Genomic DNA, 17,077 nt, shown 5'->3' with positions numbered 1-17,077 from the left:
TAAGGTATCTCTGTGGGTGTTCCAGTTATTGCATGTTTCTGTACAGATACATGCTAAAAGGGGCATTGTATTCAATGACTGGTCTAATGAGAGCTGAGTAAAGCAGGACAATGACATCCTTAAATCTAGACATATTTCCTTTGTGTACACTCTGCAATATAGAAGGACTTTCATGCAACAACAGACACATGCTGGTCAAACGTTAGGTCACTGTCCATATACGTTTCCAAATCCCGAGCAACTGTGTCAACTCCTAGGTGTATGTCAATGTGGCAGTTCCCTGGGATAGGTAACTTCTGAAAGGATACAATAATGCATTCTTTCACATTTAGTTTCAATTAATGATTTGGCATTAGTTATTTACTTGGGATAAACCTTCCTACAGTATGAATGCATTTATTCCTACAGTATGTTCACTGGACTTGTTTGCAATTTCAAAATCTCCTAATCCTTTTGGCTTCTTCTTTTTTTGTGGCTTCCTACAGTATGGCTTAGTCATTTGGGGATTCGATGACTGCTCCTAGCTTGCAGTCATCTGCAACCTTAGTTATACAGAACCTTTTAGTACTGGGTTATACTTCAGAAAAGTTGATGCCAAACAGGACAAGTCTCAGCACAGATCTTTGGACTTACTTTCTGTAAAACACAGAGGACACAGGTGAGGCAATATACATTAAAAGTCAGACTAATCAACAATGTTCACAAGCATGGCTGAATGTTGCACTTGTCTATCTTCTGCCTTACAGCAGAGAAGTACATATGTAGAAATTAGGTTTTGTGATCCCTTGTCATTTTTCCGATATTATATTTTACTTAAGGTGTTCAAATTCCTGTCTCTGATCAAACAATACTTAAATAATTTCAAAATGCATGCAGTACATGGAATTAAATGAAAAAAAAGCTCATTTTTTATTTTCCACATCTGAGTATTTTATTATAAAGGAAAAAAATAAGTGAAATAAGCAATGACAGAAAAGTGACAGTGCCTGACAGCACCAGATGGGTAAAATGTTAAAACAAAAAACACACCTCTTAATATATCAGTATTTTTACATTAAATGCTTCATAAATAGACAAAATCAGTGTCAGCAATATTAAATAGATGGACATATGGTGAAAAGAACTAAATATTATAATGCCATACGGAGCGGGATTAAAATTCCTTCATTTCTTATCTGCTGTACAAAACCAAAGAAACAATATTGGCAGTTTTATACATAGCTTCTCTATTTATAACTAAAAAAGAGTGCTACAGATAATATAAAATTGTCTTATTTCTATAAACTACATTTCACAAAAAGAAGATCTTAAAACATATTTTCAGCACAGTTCTAAAACATTAATTAAACTACTTTACAACTATAGACCAAAATTATAATTTTTCCTGCACACTTTTCATGTTTGTATCTTCACTTAAAGTAGCCACTGAACTTTTTTGTCCATTTGGTTACAAAAATGCTTTCTAAAGGTCACTGGTTAACATTGACTTTGCCAACAAGGTCAGAGGTCAACACTGGTAGTGTGAAGTAGCAGCCATATAGACTGAGGTACTTACAAATAAAGAAATAAAAATGCCCATTTTTAAAATTAAAATACCTAAAATATAAATATATTTTCTTGGGATCAGGAAAATTTGTAACTTGGATCAACTGCTGTAATCAGGATTCCAAGAATATCGCTTCAAAGCTATAAACACATTAACCAGCAGTATCCTCCAACCTGGTACTATTTAGAGACAGTTTTCTTAAAGACCACTTGCAAAACTGTCTATATTTGTTACATAAAACTTTAAGTCAATACATTTAGTTTTTGCATTTAAAGTTTTACAAAAACTTCACTTTAAAAATGTTTTGCACTACTTTAGTGCTTGGTAGCAAATGAGTACAGAATCCTTCTACTGAGCAGGCTTAATACACACATAAAAGTGAAGCCTGAACAGATTCTAAAAGCAATTTTTTATTTTACTAGAAACAAAAAAAAATGTTCACAACTAAAGCTGGTGGCAAGCAAAAAAGGACATTTTGGTCCTTGAATATCCTTAACAGTAGGCCTTATCATGAGCCATGTGGAAACATCCTTGAAGTCAGGCCAGTCAGTAGGTGTGCCTCAGAAAAGACATGCTAATCTTTATGAGTTGCATGGTGTGCTTCAAGGTGGCCACTGACATGGAACCTCCTGAGTGTGTCTGTTATCTGAACTTCAGTGAAACCCTTCCATATTTAGGTGAGGTAGAGTGTCTTGTCTCTTGGCACCATGCTGAAAAGAAATGAAAAGAAAAGAAACAATCATTTGCATTGTTCACTTCACAAAACTGTACAGAACAATTTGGTACGTGTGTGTGTGTGTGTGTGTGTGTGTGTGTGTGTGTGTGTGTGTGTGTGTGTGTGTGTGAGTGTGTGTGTGTGTGTGTGTGTGTGTGTGTGTGTGTGTGTGTGTGTGTGTGTGTGTGTGTGTGTGTGTGTGTGTGTGTGTGTGTGTGTGTGTGTGTGTGTGTGTGCGTGCGTGCGTGCGTGTGTGTGTGTGTGTGTGTGTGTGTGTGTGTGTGTGGGGGGGGGGGGTACATAGTACAATTCTGTCTACTTCTGTTACTTGTATAAACATCAGCTTCAATATGACTCTGAAATGTGTGCAAATTTCAAATGCTCAAACTGTTTGAAGATTATCACAGGACTTTGAATATAAAGTTCAAATGCTCAGTTTCCAAAGCTGTATACATTGTGATGTATTATGGCTTGGATTGTTCAGTACCAGGGAATGTTAGGCTTTCAAAATATAATGCATTGCAATTTGAATTATGCTTTTCTGGACAGGACCCACTAAATGAATGTGATCTCCATCCTGACCATTAAATCCTTCACAGACTCTGTCACCTCTGTAGTAGAAAGCCTACAACATATTATAAAGATTCAACTCAAGAGGGTTCATTGCAGCTATGATTAATAATTTGCTTTCTGAACTCAAGTGTTACAGTCCTACATTTCTTCATGTGATCAGTTTTGGACAGATTCTACATTTTCCAAATGGTAATAATGAGCTACTGCCTTTGTTTACTTACATATCAAAACATAGCAATATATGTTTACACTACGAGCACAGGTGCCGCAAGCTGTTGAAGACTGGGAGGGGGTGGTGGAGGGTGAAAGGGGCACTTAGTGATCTAAAAAGGGCATTTTTTATAACTATTTACTACCACAACATAGGTTCACTTGGAGGATATTTTAAGCTTAGCCAATTCCCCTTTGGTGCTTGAATTAACATTTTCTGATTGGTCTTAATTATCCCATGGCTGATAACTGTATATTAGCCCTAGTGAGAATAACTGTAATCATAACATAGTTAATTTGAGGGGACACATACAAGGGATGCAGCATTCAGGAACTGCCTCTATCCATTAGTGGCATGAGGGGCAATCCTGGGGTACATTTTCTATTACCTATCCTTAGATCCAAGTTGCATTTGAATATGGATGGATGAGCTTTGTTTTATTTTTATGGATAGTCTGTTCTGGAACAGTGGTATATATCTGTCTCTCCACAACATTCAGTTTAGATACCTGGACTGAGTATTTCTGATGCCATTTGACTTGATTATGTTCAGTAGGTCCATCTGTATTAGGTCGGAGGTTGCCTTGTATGCCAGACATGTCACCTACTGAGTGCAGTGATAAATCTTTGAGGTGGTCCATGCAAAACCTATTGTTTAGGAATTGTATCCTTTTAGTAAGGTACTTCTGTGTTTTTTCCAATTCTTGCATGGGTCTGGACAGATACATGCCAGAGTGGGCATTATACAAAATGATTGACCTAATGATGGCTTTGTAAAGGGGGACAACAACATCTTTAGATCTAGTCACAATTTGTTTATAAGCTGTGCAATATAGAAAGGCTTTCTTATAACTCTGGGCACATGTCGGTCAAAAGTTAGGTCACTGTACATACAAGTTCCCAAATGCCAAACAATGGGATCAGTTCTCAGAGAGCATTGTCATGATTTTGGCACCAGTTATTATTTGGGACAAACCTTCCGGTATGTTGATTAAGTCATTTCGGGATTCAATAACTAGTTTGCAGTCATCTCAGACTTAGCCAGCCAAACAGAAAAAGTCTCAGCACCAAACCCTGGGGGACTCCATTGGTGACCGGTCTCTTCCCCTGTTTTGATCTCCTGCATCCTGTGAGCCAAGTTGGCAATGCAGCTGGAGATGTCAGTGTTTGCTCCTACATTATTCATCTTTTGTACTACACCTGAGTAGGGGATTGTGTCAAAAGGCTTGGCCAGGTCAAGGTAATGTGGTGTGAACTGTTTTACCTCCATCCATTGCTTTGGTAACAAGAGTAAAGCTTAAAATTTGCCCATGATTTTGAGCCCTTCACACTTTCCTCTGGGCTGTTTTCAAGCACATTTTTAGGGTCATGGATACATGTATGCATTCTTTGATTCACCTTCCTAATTGTATTAAGTTATATTCCTTGTATAATACAGCACCAGTTAGAATGTGTTTTAAATTTGTAGTTTTGAACAGTCTTCAAGTAAGCAATGAAACAAAATGTATGAACTACTAATGACAAAACTACCCATTTCAGAAAATTTCAACCATAAAAGGCCACTCAAACGTCTGTCATTACAATCCACCAATATCAGTAAATATACAAAATCTCTGCAGAAGTAAGTCATCTAAATAATTCCATATTAAAGGGATTTCTAACTAATGAACAGGTTGCTGCTAGGAAACAACTTTATATTTCATTGTTTCATCTACAAATAAAGTGTGTATTGACCTTGAAGAATAAATTGCCTATATTATACAAAAAATGATAAGCTAGTAATATTGCAATAGGGGATGGATGGCAAACTGATGTCAGGTTCATAGTTACTAGTTAACTCCTCCAAAGGAGGGCATTCACAGGACTGCAGCATCCACTCCCTTTAAAGTACAACACAATACAGTATCAGAAATCAATCTACATACTCTGGGAGTAGAACCCATAGCCTTCTGCATCAAAAGTAAGGCTACTACCTGTTATGCTACTAGCAATGCAAACAGCACTAAACGTCTCTTCCCCTGAAGCTCTCAACTCCTTGAAAATTTTATTTAACATTTGTTTACCAGGAAAGTGAAAGTGTGAAGTGGAACAAAGACAATTTTCAGCAGAGGCCCAGGGAGAAATGCTCCAGATGCATGTCTTTGTATCATAGGAGGAAATCAGAACACCCAGAGAAAACCCACCTGAACACAGGGAGGAAATACGGTCTCTGCACAGAAGGCACCCCAGCCAAGAATGAAACCAGAGAACCTTTTGCTGTGAGGCAACAACACTACTACTGCACCATCCACTTGCCACAACTATATCTTGCAATTTCACAGCAGGAGAAATCTGGAAAAAGCTAAATTTTATTTGGCGAAGAGGCAAAGGTCCAAAAACAGGAACACATTTTAAATATTGCTTGTATAATCTTTGAAAGTTGCTGAAATAGTGTTTTGAGTTACCATGTGTTTCCAAAAGAGATAGGAAGACAGAAACTTAAAGGGCTATCATTATTAAGTGAATTCCATTATCACTGATTTGCCACAAGACCACAAATTTTAAGAGGAACAGCCCAAAGTATGAGACAACTATTCGGTGAAAATCTAGACAGCTGAAAGCTATGGACTGAACTGCTCAGCTATGGACTGAACTGCCTGAATCACAAGTGGTGGTGTGGGTAGAGAATGAAGACTGCTGTGCCTAGCCTAAGCAATCCTAACCACCAGTTATAAGTAACACACACACACACACACACACACACACACACACACACACACACACACACACACACACACACACACACACACACACACACACACACAGTTCTGCCTCCCTCTCACACACAGTTCTGCCCCCCTATCACACACACAGTTCTGCCCCCATTACACACACACACACACACACACACACACACACACACACACACACACACACACGCACACACACACACAGTCCTTCTGTCTGCCCTCACACACACACACACACACGCACACACACGCACACACACGCACGCACACACACACACACACAGTTCTGCTCCCCTCTCGCACACACAGTTCTGCCCCCTCTCTCTTTTTGAAAGCAAGAACATCACAGTTCTGCCCCCCCACACACAAAGAAACATCATAACTCTGCCCCCTCTCTCTTCTTGAAAGCAAGGAGAAACATCATAGTTCTGCCCCCCTCTCTCTCTCTCAAAGCAAGGGAACTCAAACCTGGCACATAATTAAGTTAAAAGTTATGGAGATAAATAATAAATGACAGAAAATGGCCAGTCCCAGAAACGGAGCACCAAACGTGCATAAATAATGGAGCACTAGACTTGCATAAATAACGGAGCACCAGACTTGCATAAATAACAGAGCATCAGACTTGCTTAAATAAAACTTAAATGGAGCACCATACTTGCTTAAATGGAGCACCAGCTTCAGGACTTCATGTAAACGGAGCACCAGCTTCTAAAGTAAATGGAGCACAGTCACTCTCCATAAGTGTAAACGGAGCACCAGACTTCCATAAAGTGTAAATGGAGCACCAGCCTCAGGACTTACATTGTAAATGGGGCACCGGCTTCAGCAAATATGGCACCAGCGGACTTCCATAAAGTAAACATAACGCACACACAGGACTTCCATAAAGTAAACACACACACAGGACTTCCATAAAGTAAACATAGCACCAGCTTCAGGACTTAAAGTAAACGGGGCTTTAGTAAATACATAAAGTAAATGGAGCACACACAAGCTAATACATAAAGTAAACCGGAGCACCAATGTCAGCAAATATGGCACCAGCTTCAGCAAATAGTTTAGCTTACAGTTTCAGTAAATAAGTGAAGTCAATGGAAACAGAGCACCAGCTTCAGAAAATAAATGAAGTAAAGTGAGCACCAACTTCAGTAAATGGTCCGTTAAGTTTACCCATGGGTGTTGCCTTAGTTGAGTGTTAACAGACACACCGGAGCAGCTTCAGTAAATAAAATAAACGGAGCCTTAGTAGTCTGGCAGCAATGATGTGATCAGGCGCACTTTTGTGTTTAAATTCAATGCATGCATGCGTCCTCCATTTCGTTACAGGTCTTGCAGCTATAAAAGTGTGTGGGGGGGGGCACTCCCTCCCCCTCGCCCTATGGTTCCGGCGCCTATGTCTATGAGATGTTTTCTTAAGATGCCTTTAATGTGTTAATCACTGCAATTCTGTCTTCTGAAATCACAATTTCTTCACATTTTTCAATATTTTCTCTCTTTTTTTTTTTTTTTTGTTGGGAGACGTGTGAAATGTTGAATGCTGCTTTAAGACAGCACACACAGTCTCTAAACTATACAGTTTGAACTGCATCTACTAACTGATGTCAACCTGCATTTTTTTTTAATCAAAAACAGGGCATAAGAACTTTGTACTTGATTACTTTACAGGGCACTTGATCTACGGGGACAGGAAAGAGAGGCCATCTAGGTAACAGACAGAGCAGTATGGCAATAAGCCTCCACTGTGGAAGGCCCTTCCACAGAATGACCAATGTAGCAAGTATATATCTGTTACATATGGCCTCACACAACTTCTGCAATGATTAACAACTGGCAATAATCCCAGGCAGTGAAAAGTAAACATTCGCACTGTGCAGAATTAGAGTAATGTTTAAAGGCAAGGACTCAAAATGTCAAGTACGGAAGTACATGGCAAAGAAGATGCAGCTCAAGGTCAAAGCAAAAATATTTGATTAATGTGTGAATTAAAATGCTATTGGCTACCTCAAAAATGTCTGCAGTGCAGACATTTTAGTGGGAAGCAATTGAGACAGCTAATCCTTTGGTGGAATTGCCTGGGCTTTGACAGCAGTGCTTCCCAACAGGCAACAGCCCTTCCATGGCAAACCAACATATAGTTAGCAATTCACTTAAAAACGGTTTGTTTATCACTGTAAACCCACCCCATCTTTATTTTTTTCATGAAATCAAGTTCATTGAACATCTTCAATAACAAACTGCAATCTGTACAAGCACATACAAAACAAATAACAAAGAGAAGACAATCAAAAGCATATAGTAACGCCATTTTTAATTAACTGAACTTTCTTAGTGGGCATACGTTCCCCTCTACTGAGAAGATTGTGTGGCAAGTGAGTTCTGGCCGCCAACAGAAATGCATTTTATAAAGACCTGTGAGAAGATCTGCTACAGGAATGCAAGGTGTACACTGAGGCAGTTAAGAATTATCCACCACTCCAGAGCCCAGTGCTAAGCATCTGATATCAAAAGTAGGTTAATGAGTGTTTAATGGAATTTGTAGTCGCAGATGTATCACAGTTAAGTGCAACAGCCCAATCATTAAATGGAACCAGGAAATGTGTGGCTTGCATAGGGATCAAGTCTGAGCCTTGACTCTTTTATATGACTTTATTCAGGTTATCAAACCAATGACTTCCTGGACTGTCTCCATAAACAGGGATGACAGATAATGACGACTGTTCTTCTGCAATGAAGCAAATCCTCTAAGTCAGGAACACAGTGGACTTCTCCCCTGTTAATTCAGATATGCAGGATCTACAATCACAGGAGTACCCCAGCCAGGGAAACTACTATGAAAGTGTTGCCTAAGAAAGGACAATCATGAAGGCTGTTCTCACACAAAACCTCTGCCACAACAACTATCAACATAATAAACATTCTGGGTGCAGAAGAAAGACAAAATAGTAGCACTTTACAGTGAATGTGATAAACAGATAAAAGGAGCTCATATGTGGAATCAAGACACTGGTGTGCAAAAAAGTATCCAACTTGTTTAGTAATACAATCTAGGCACCCAATGCCAGTAACGTTTGACATTATGGAGAGTCACCATCAAGAACTGTATTTAATTATTTATTTATTTTGTTTGTTTTTTGAAGCTGCTGATATCCAGAGTAGAGGAAAAACCTCTTGTGGGATCAGTGGGAAAAATTTAAAAAAAAAATAATGAAGAACAGCCTTACTTGGCACCAAATGCAATTAAACAGAACTGCAGTAAACTGAAATATGGCTTTGGAACTTACAACTTATTTTCAAACCTAAAAAGTCACCATCAAGGACTGGATTTAATTAACATTTTATTTTCAAATTGCAATTTTTATTATCTTGTGCACCGTATATAAACAAGTTGAACACATATCAGAAGAAAATACAAAGATGGTGACACATAAAATTTGAATAAAAACCATAACAATAACAATCATTGCTAACTCTAATTCTCTAAATACCAATTGTTTACAATATCTGCATTAGTGCTACTATACTCAAGATAGAAAATAGAAAAGACAGATCCTTGTGAGCTAAATTTATCAACATACTTGAAATAACAGGAATAGTCTTAATTCATGACCATTTTGTAAGTCTGAGCTATATTCCAAGACAACCATTTAATAGTGTGTTTAGTAAAGGGTGTATCAATATCCAGTGTCCAAAATGTGATTAAATAAAAGCTTCCAAAAATTCTGATAATATTCTCTTTTTTTAGAATTTATTATAAATAATCTTTGAGAGGATATGTATAATGAAGCCATATTTCTAAACCCATTCCATGAGAGTTTGGTATGATCTAACCAATTTTTAGTCATATACAATTTGATTAGTGAGCATATAGTTATTAAAATATGTACTTTCATACTGGATAATTTAGGATCTATAATGTGGAGAATAGCTACCTGCCTAGATAATGTTGATTTGTGGTATCCCATCTTTTCTAATCTTACCTTAAGAGATCCTCATAGATTCTGTGCATATTTGTAATACCACAGCATATGTAAAAGATCTGCTTGAGGGTAATAGCAGCAATTACATGAAGGAGATACTTTGGAATCAAATTTATTCAGAATCGTAGGAATGAAATATACATTATTGTTGATCATTAGTTGTGAATGAATCATTTTTTTTTGAACGGAGATAATTTAATAGCGAGATTTATTGCTTTAAGTTTCTGTTCATTTGTAAGTGTAGCTCCTTTGGTGTCCCAATATTTTGCATAAAGTAATGAATTCTCATATTTAATCTTACTTATGAGTCTTTATGTTTTAGAGAGTGTTTTCTTTTCGCTATATAAGCTCTTCATAACATCTAGAAATGTATTCAAAACTGTGTTATTTATCTGTGTGTCTTTAATTATTGATGACACTTTCTCCCTTATTTGACGTACAATGATAATGCATTTCTTATTAAGCTTTAGTGCTTCACACACCTCATGTAGATTCTTCTCTTTATGTCTGTAGAAATCCCATACTGCATACTCTTTTATTAAAGGAAAGTCTGCTAGGTTTAATTTTTTTATTAAATTGTATATTTGGGTTTAGATGTATCAGTTGAAAAAATGGAATAGCCTTGTCCATATTTAAAGTTTTTATCAGTTCTTGAAAACTCTTAATCATCTGTTTTAACATGCCATTAATCTTGCTCTTTCTAACATTTATTGAAGTTAAAAAGGGAATAGATTTGAGATTTATATTATTAGCAAGAACATGCGAGTGCCATAACTTAACCCAAGTTGGATGCCAGGGTTCATTAGTCGTTAAGAAATTTGATATTAATAACAGTCTATTTGCACTTATAATTTTATAGTATAGTTCGAAATTAGGTAAACTCAGACGCTCTTTCCCTTTTGGGTATATTAGTTTTAGATATGAAATCCTAACAGACTTGGTGTACTAGATGAACTTGGCTAGTTCTTTGTTAATTTTCTGGAAGAAGTAATTTGGAATGTTTGAGATGACTAAATTAAACTGATGTAACAATTTAGGAGGAATATTCATTCTAATTATTGCTGCTTTTGATATCGTGGATAGTTTCAATTGCCTCCATCTGTGCAAATCCTGTGTAATGTTACTCCATACTTTATATACATTATTCTGTAGAGTAGATAGGCACTTATGGTCATAAGATATCCCTAGCTATTTGATTTTGTACACCGTACTGAAAGGGGAGAAAGAGTCTGCATGTCCTCCCCGCATTCGAGTGGCGTTCGAAAGACATGCGTGAATGGCCGTGCCTTCTTTGAAGGTTGAGCATCAGGCTGGCAACTCGGCACCATAAAAATCTACTGCCAATCAGTAGCGGACCGGAGTTCAGCTGTGGCAACCCCTAACCGGGAAAAGCCGAAAAGACAAACAAACTGAAAGGGGAGACTGGAAAGTAGTTTTCTTTATGATTAAGAGGGATAATGGGAAAAATATGGGATTTCTTTTGGTTTACTTGGTAGTTTGAAGCTTCTGAATAAATATCGAATTTATAACTTTCTTAAGATCTGCATTTGGGATCTCAAAGAAGATGTCCAAATCATCAGCAAACGCAGCCATCATAACTTTAGAGTTTAGAATTCTGGGAACTGAGTGAAATGTCCTTTCTGAGAGATGTAGGAAAAGTGGTTCAATGTAGAGATTGAAGAGTAGAGGTGATAATGGACATCCTTGTCTTGTACCACTATCTATCTTTGTGGGACTAGACAGAATTTTGTTGATGTATAGATACGTTTGGGAGTTGTATAAAATTTCAACCAGGTTAATAAAGTCTTTAGGAAAGTTAAAATGGGAAAGCATTCTAAATAAGAAGTTCCAACTGACTCTGTAGAATGCCATGCATGCATCTAGAACTAAGGCATATCTAGGGTTTCTATCTTTTTTAGTGAGTTGGATCATTTGGATTTAATTAACATGTTTTTTGAAGCTGCTGAGATCCACAGTAGAGAAAAAAATCTTTTGTGGGATCAATGAGAAAAATAAAAAAAATAATCAGGAACAGCTTTACTTGGCACTAACACAATTAAACAACATTGCAGTACACTGAAAGATGGCTTTGTAACACAACTTATTCTCAACCCAAAAAAAAAAAAACTACTGCTTTTCCCTTCAAATCCATCTCCTGTGATAAAACAAAATATAAAGTCCTCTCTCTTGATAATACACCACTGAAGTCACTTCTCATAGCAAATTATTTAGGATGATAGTGGATGATAGTTTAAATTCAACTTGCATATACAAAACTGCATACAGAAAGCTCATCAAAAACTAGGGCTGCTTTATAAAGCCCAAAACTTTCACACTGACACAACTAAAACTACATTTGCCATTACTTATGTTCTCCCCACATTTTTATATGGTGCTCCCATCCTTATTAACCTTCAGGCATCACAAAAATCAAAACTTGAGCAATGATATAACGAAACTGCTAAATTACAGGCAAATTCCCCTTTAATAACCCATCACTATATAGCACTAAAAAGTCTAAATTGGTTAGAATTACCCCATCAACTAACATACACACAGCTTCTTACCACCTATAAAATTATCTGGTATCCATCTGCTTATCCAGCACTAAATAACATTTCACACAACTATGTTCCCAGTTATGATCCAATGACCAAAGAATCCTGTCTGTCCACAAACTGCTGGGCATTGTCTATATTCGTACCATGTTGCTAAAGCCTGGAACTCCTTATCTCTATCCATCATGCCAACTCCCTCCCTCACATCCTTCACAACCACTCTGAGACACATCCTAGCTAAAAGCTGGCACTGTTCTTGCTCAATGCTAGGATAGACTATATCCTTAAATGTGAACAAATACCTATCCATACCTTACATCTCCTTACTCTCGCTTCTTCTCTTACATCTTTATTTTTATCAATTTCTCTCACCTTGCTTTCTCTCTAACTATACCATAAGCCTGCTTTTCTCTCAACTTCTATTGCAATTACTGTTTGTATTATACTGACTTACCTTTGGTTTCTCTATAAAATAGCAAAAATTTTTCTAACTATTAAATTATTATCATATAAATCGTATCTATTCTTACCCGATGTTTTCATAGTATGTATAATTTGGTATAATTATTTAACTGTTGTTGTTTTCTGTAGTATTTTAAAGGCTAATTCACGAACAAGTTTGAAGTAAGAACTCACATATACAACACAAAAGAACAGAGTCCACGACCAGCAGAATGTTAACCATGTTTATTACCAGGATTTAACACAAAACTTCATCAGAATCCAAAACTTCACATTTACCCTACACTTTTAAATATATATATATATATATATATATATATATATATATATATATATATATATATATATATGCCCACTCTTGAAATCACATGTTAAAAAACACCAATAAAAATTAATTTAAGGTTTATGTCTTACGGGACTTAACAAAGTAGATTACTTTTAAAGTTTTTTTTATAAAAAAAATTAGGTGTCTGTTTTTCATTGTTGAGGGTTTTGCATTATTTAACTTACTACAACTAGTAAAGTGTTTTACACATAGAGATGCATTAGGAAAAATGCCTTAGGAATGATGTTTGTTTTTCAATTGAACAATGGTTGTTAATTGTTAACTAATTTTATGGTGAATTTTTATTGGTGTTTTTTAACGAGATTTCAACAGGGGGCATGTATATATATATATATATATATATATATATATATATATATATATATATATATATATATATATATATATATATATATATATATATATATATATATATATATATATATATATACACACACACACACACACACACACACACACACACACACACACACACATGTTTAAAAGACGTTTTGTGTTACATCCTAAAATGAAACTGCTAAATCCTGGTAATAAACGTGGTCAACATTCTGATGATCGTAGACTCTGTTCTTTTGTGTTATTTTAAAGGCTGTAAAATTATTGTTCTTAAAATGTTTTGTAATACTTTGGAGCTTTTCTCCCCAGGCCTCTGCTGAAAATGGGTTCCTACCCAGTCAGACTTACCCAGTAATCAAATGTCAATAAACAGATAAAATACATAAGTAAGTAAGTAACTAAGTAAGTAAATAAACAGCCTAGGATACAAGTGTACACTGTTTCTATCTGCATTCCAAAGTTTGAATGAGCTGGTGCTTTTTGCATGTGATCACGAACAGGTGAAGTACATACAATATTAAGTGCCTAAGGATCTCACTAGACCCATCTCTGTCCTTTACTGACCATCTCAGCCGAACATTATCGAAAACAGTTACTCCAGTAAGGACATTTTACACAGTATGTAATTCCTTGGCCAGGGAAGTAACATTTGCTACTGGCTGAGGTATCCTCCTTCCTACTCAGAAATGATGCCTGTCACTGTATTTTTGCAGGAAGATCTATGTCTAATCTGCAATATTTTCAGATAGCTCTAAACTAAGATCTGTCAGTACATGTCTGATTTACACACAATATCATGGCCCTAATGTGGAGAAAGCACATTATTTACCTACCCACTTCATGATTTGTCTGTGCTATGCCAAAGTCTTCACCAGAACTAGATCCAACATAAGGTGACCCAGGCAGTTATCCAGGGACTGGTGCTGGCCAAGTGGCCATGTTGGCTAATAAAAAATAAAGAAATAAAAAATGCTTGCTACCAGCTGGTTTTTAAAAATAATAATAATAAAAAATAAAAACCTCAAGTCAATTGTGAAACGCACCTCCTAATGTCAATAATGGATTCAAAAGTGACCAATCACTTTGCTGAACACAAACCATAAGATGAGCATGTACAGGTCCCACAAGCCTATTCCATGTACTTCCATCCCGAATACTCTCAGGACTTCCTTTGAACAAATAGTAATACCTGTATCCTGCTCAGAGTTATATATTTAAGTAGCCTATCACATCTTAATTATAGGTAGTTTTATTTCCTATACTTATTTTTGTGTATCGTATAATGATTTACTTAAATTGATTTATTTTTGTTTAATATTTATTGTTGCTTGATTGGTGTTTTTGATCATGTGATAGTCTACTTAAATATATAGGTCTCAGCAGCATACAGGTATTATTATTTGTTCTGAGGAAGTCCTGAGAATATTCAGGATGAAAGTGCATGGAACAGGATTGGGGAACCTGTATGTGCTGAACTTATGGTGTGTGTTCAATAAAGTGATTGGTCAACCTTTGGATGGGATCAATGGATTATTGACATTAGGAGGCGTGCTTCATGATTGGCTTGTAGTTTTCAGTGTTGGTGACTGGTGCTTTGAACCCCTGGACTTTCATTTTGTAATAAAATAAATTCTGTAAAGAATGCCTTGTTGGTTTAAAACACTAATGCTCTGACCAACCAGAATGCACACATACCTCATAATGAGCAGCATCATAAAGTCTCCCAATGTAGACTTGCAGGATGGCTACTCATGAGAGTAACAGAAACAGCATCAGAATCCTCCAGAGCAGAGACTGAACAAAAACAAACAGTATGTGGATCTTAATGGGCATGGCAGCTTTACAAGTGAGTGCATTGAATGGAAGGTCACGTGTGTGTAAAATGCCCCAGTTAGGGGCACTCTAGTTAAGAGATTTGCTCAGAGTCAAAGCCTAAACCCTAATTAAGGGATGCAAGAACTATAATCCTCCACAGCACACCAACTGCCAGAGCAGTCTTTACTTATTTTCCTTTTTATAAACCAAAATGAGTAAAAAGGTCACACAGAAAAAAAACAATCCGTTAAAAACACAAAAAGAAAAGTCTGGCAAAACTAGGCTTTTTACTGTGTGATACATTAAACCTATTTTATTAGAGGCAACATGGGATATATGCAAATTACCCTTTAAGGATATCAGGTGCTTCAACTAAATGGTAATTCTGAACATCCATGACTTATTCTTTTATGTCTATTTATGGAGAATTTCAGGCCAATAAAGCCAAACGCCACTAACTGTGAGCATGCATGCTTCTGCCGTCTTATGGTATCATCAGCACAGCATAAGTGGAATATTTGGCTACTATTTGGAAACACAAGGTTGTCGTACCCAACTGATATCCATAAACATTAGGGTGTCTGCAAAATATCCCAACTAACAAACTAAAACAATGAGTAAAAAGGTCACACAGGAAAAAAACAATCGGTTAAAAACACAAAAAGAAAAATCTAGCAAAGCTACACTTTTCACTGTGTGATACCTTAAACCTCCTTCATTACAGGCAACATGCAATATATGCAAATTACCCTTTAAGGATATCAGGTGCTTCAACTAAATGGTAATTCTGAACATCCATGACTTATTCTTTTACGTCTATTTATGGAGAATTTCAGGCCAATAAAGCCAAACGCCACTAACTGTGAGCATGCATGCTTCTGCCATCTTATGGTATCATCAGCACAGCATAAGTGGAATGTTTGGCTACCATTTGGAAACACAGGGTTGTCGTACCCAACTGATATCCATAAACATTAGGGTGTCTGCAAAATATCCCAACTAACAAACTAAAACAATGAGTAAAAAGGTCACACAGGAAAAAAACAATTGGTTAAAAACACAAAAAGAAAAATCTAGCAAAGCTACACTTTTCACTGTGTGATAACTTAAACCTCCTTCATTACAGGCAACATGCAATATATGCAAATTACCCTTTAAGGATATCAGGTGCTTCAACTAAATGGTAATTCTGAATGTCCATGACTTTTTCTTTTAAGTCTATTAATGGACAATTTCAGGCCAATAATCCAAACCCACTAATTGTGGATAATATCTAATAAAAGAGGTTTAAGGTACCACACAGTGAAAAGTCTAGGTTTGCTAGATTTTTCTTTTTGTGTTTTTAACCGATTGTTTTTTCTTTGTGACCTTTTTACTCATTGTTTTAGTTTGTTAGTTGGGATATTTTGCAGACAAAAGAAACACAAAAAATGCAGAACAGTAAGGAAAAATTCTTTACTGATGCATCCGATACCACGGCTTATGCCTTCAAGGAATAATTAACACACCATGCAGCACATATTTTATACATTCCTTAATTGCATCATGAATCCATTCATTAATTAATTAACCAGTTGCCATTGTCTTCAAATAGAGACATATAAATATTTATATTTTGCAGACACCCTAATGTTTATGGATCTCAGTTGGGTACGACAACCCTATGTTTCCAAATGTTAGCCAAACATTCTACTTATGCTGTGCTGATGATGCCATAAGAAGGCAGAAACATGTATGTCCACAGTTAGTGGAGATTGGCTTTATTGACTTGAAATTGTCCATAAATAGACTTAAAAGTAAAAGTCAT

At 36.4% G+C, this 17,077-nt stretch overlaps 1 protein-coding gene across 3 annotated transcripts in view; it reads right to left on the bottom strand.

Moving 5' to 3' along the window:
• Positions 1–905: 905 nt before the first annotated feature.
• The window catches only part of TOX2 (TOX high mobility group box family member 2), a 1,557,917-nt gene continuing 1,541,745 nt past the window's right edge, over positions 906–17,077 (bottom strand). For all 3 annotated transcript variants that reach the window (XM_044090259.1, XM_044090258.1, XM_044090260.1), the window contains one exon: positions 906–2,256. In XM_044090259.1, coding sequence (XP_043946194.1) covers positions 2,200–2,256 — 57 coding nt within the window. In that variant the 3' untranslated portion in view covers positions 906–2,199. The remainder of the gene's footprint in view (positions 2,257–17,077) is intronic.

Source organism: Protopterus annectens, chromosome 12.part0, assembly GCF_019279795.1.
Source record: "Protopterus annectens isolate FY-2018-M chromosome 12.part0, PAN1.0, whole genome shotgun sequence".
Taxonomy (NCBI): Eukaryota; Metazoa; Chordata; order Ceratodontiformes; family Protopteridae; genus Protopterus; species Protopterus annectens.
This window is presented reverse-complemented; position numbering and strand designations above follow the sequence as displayed.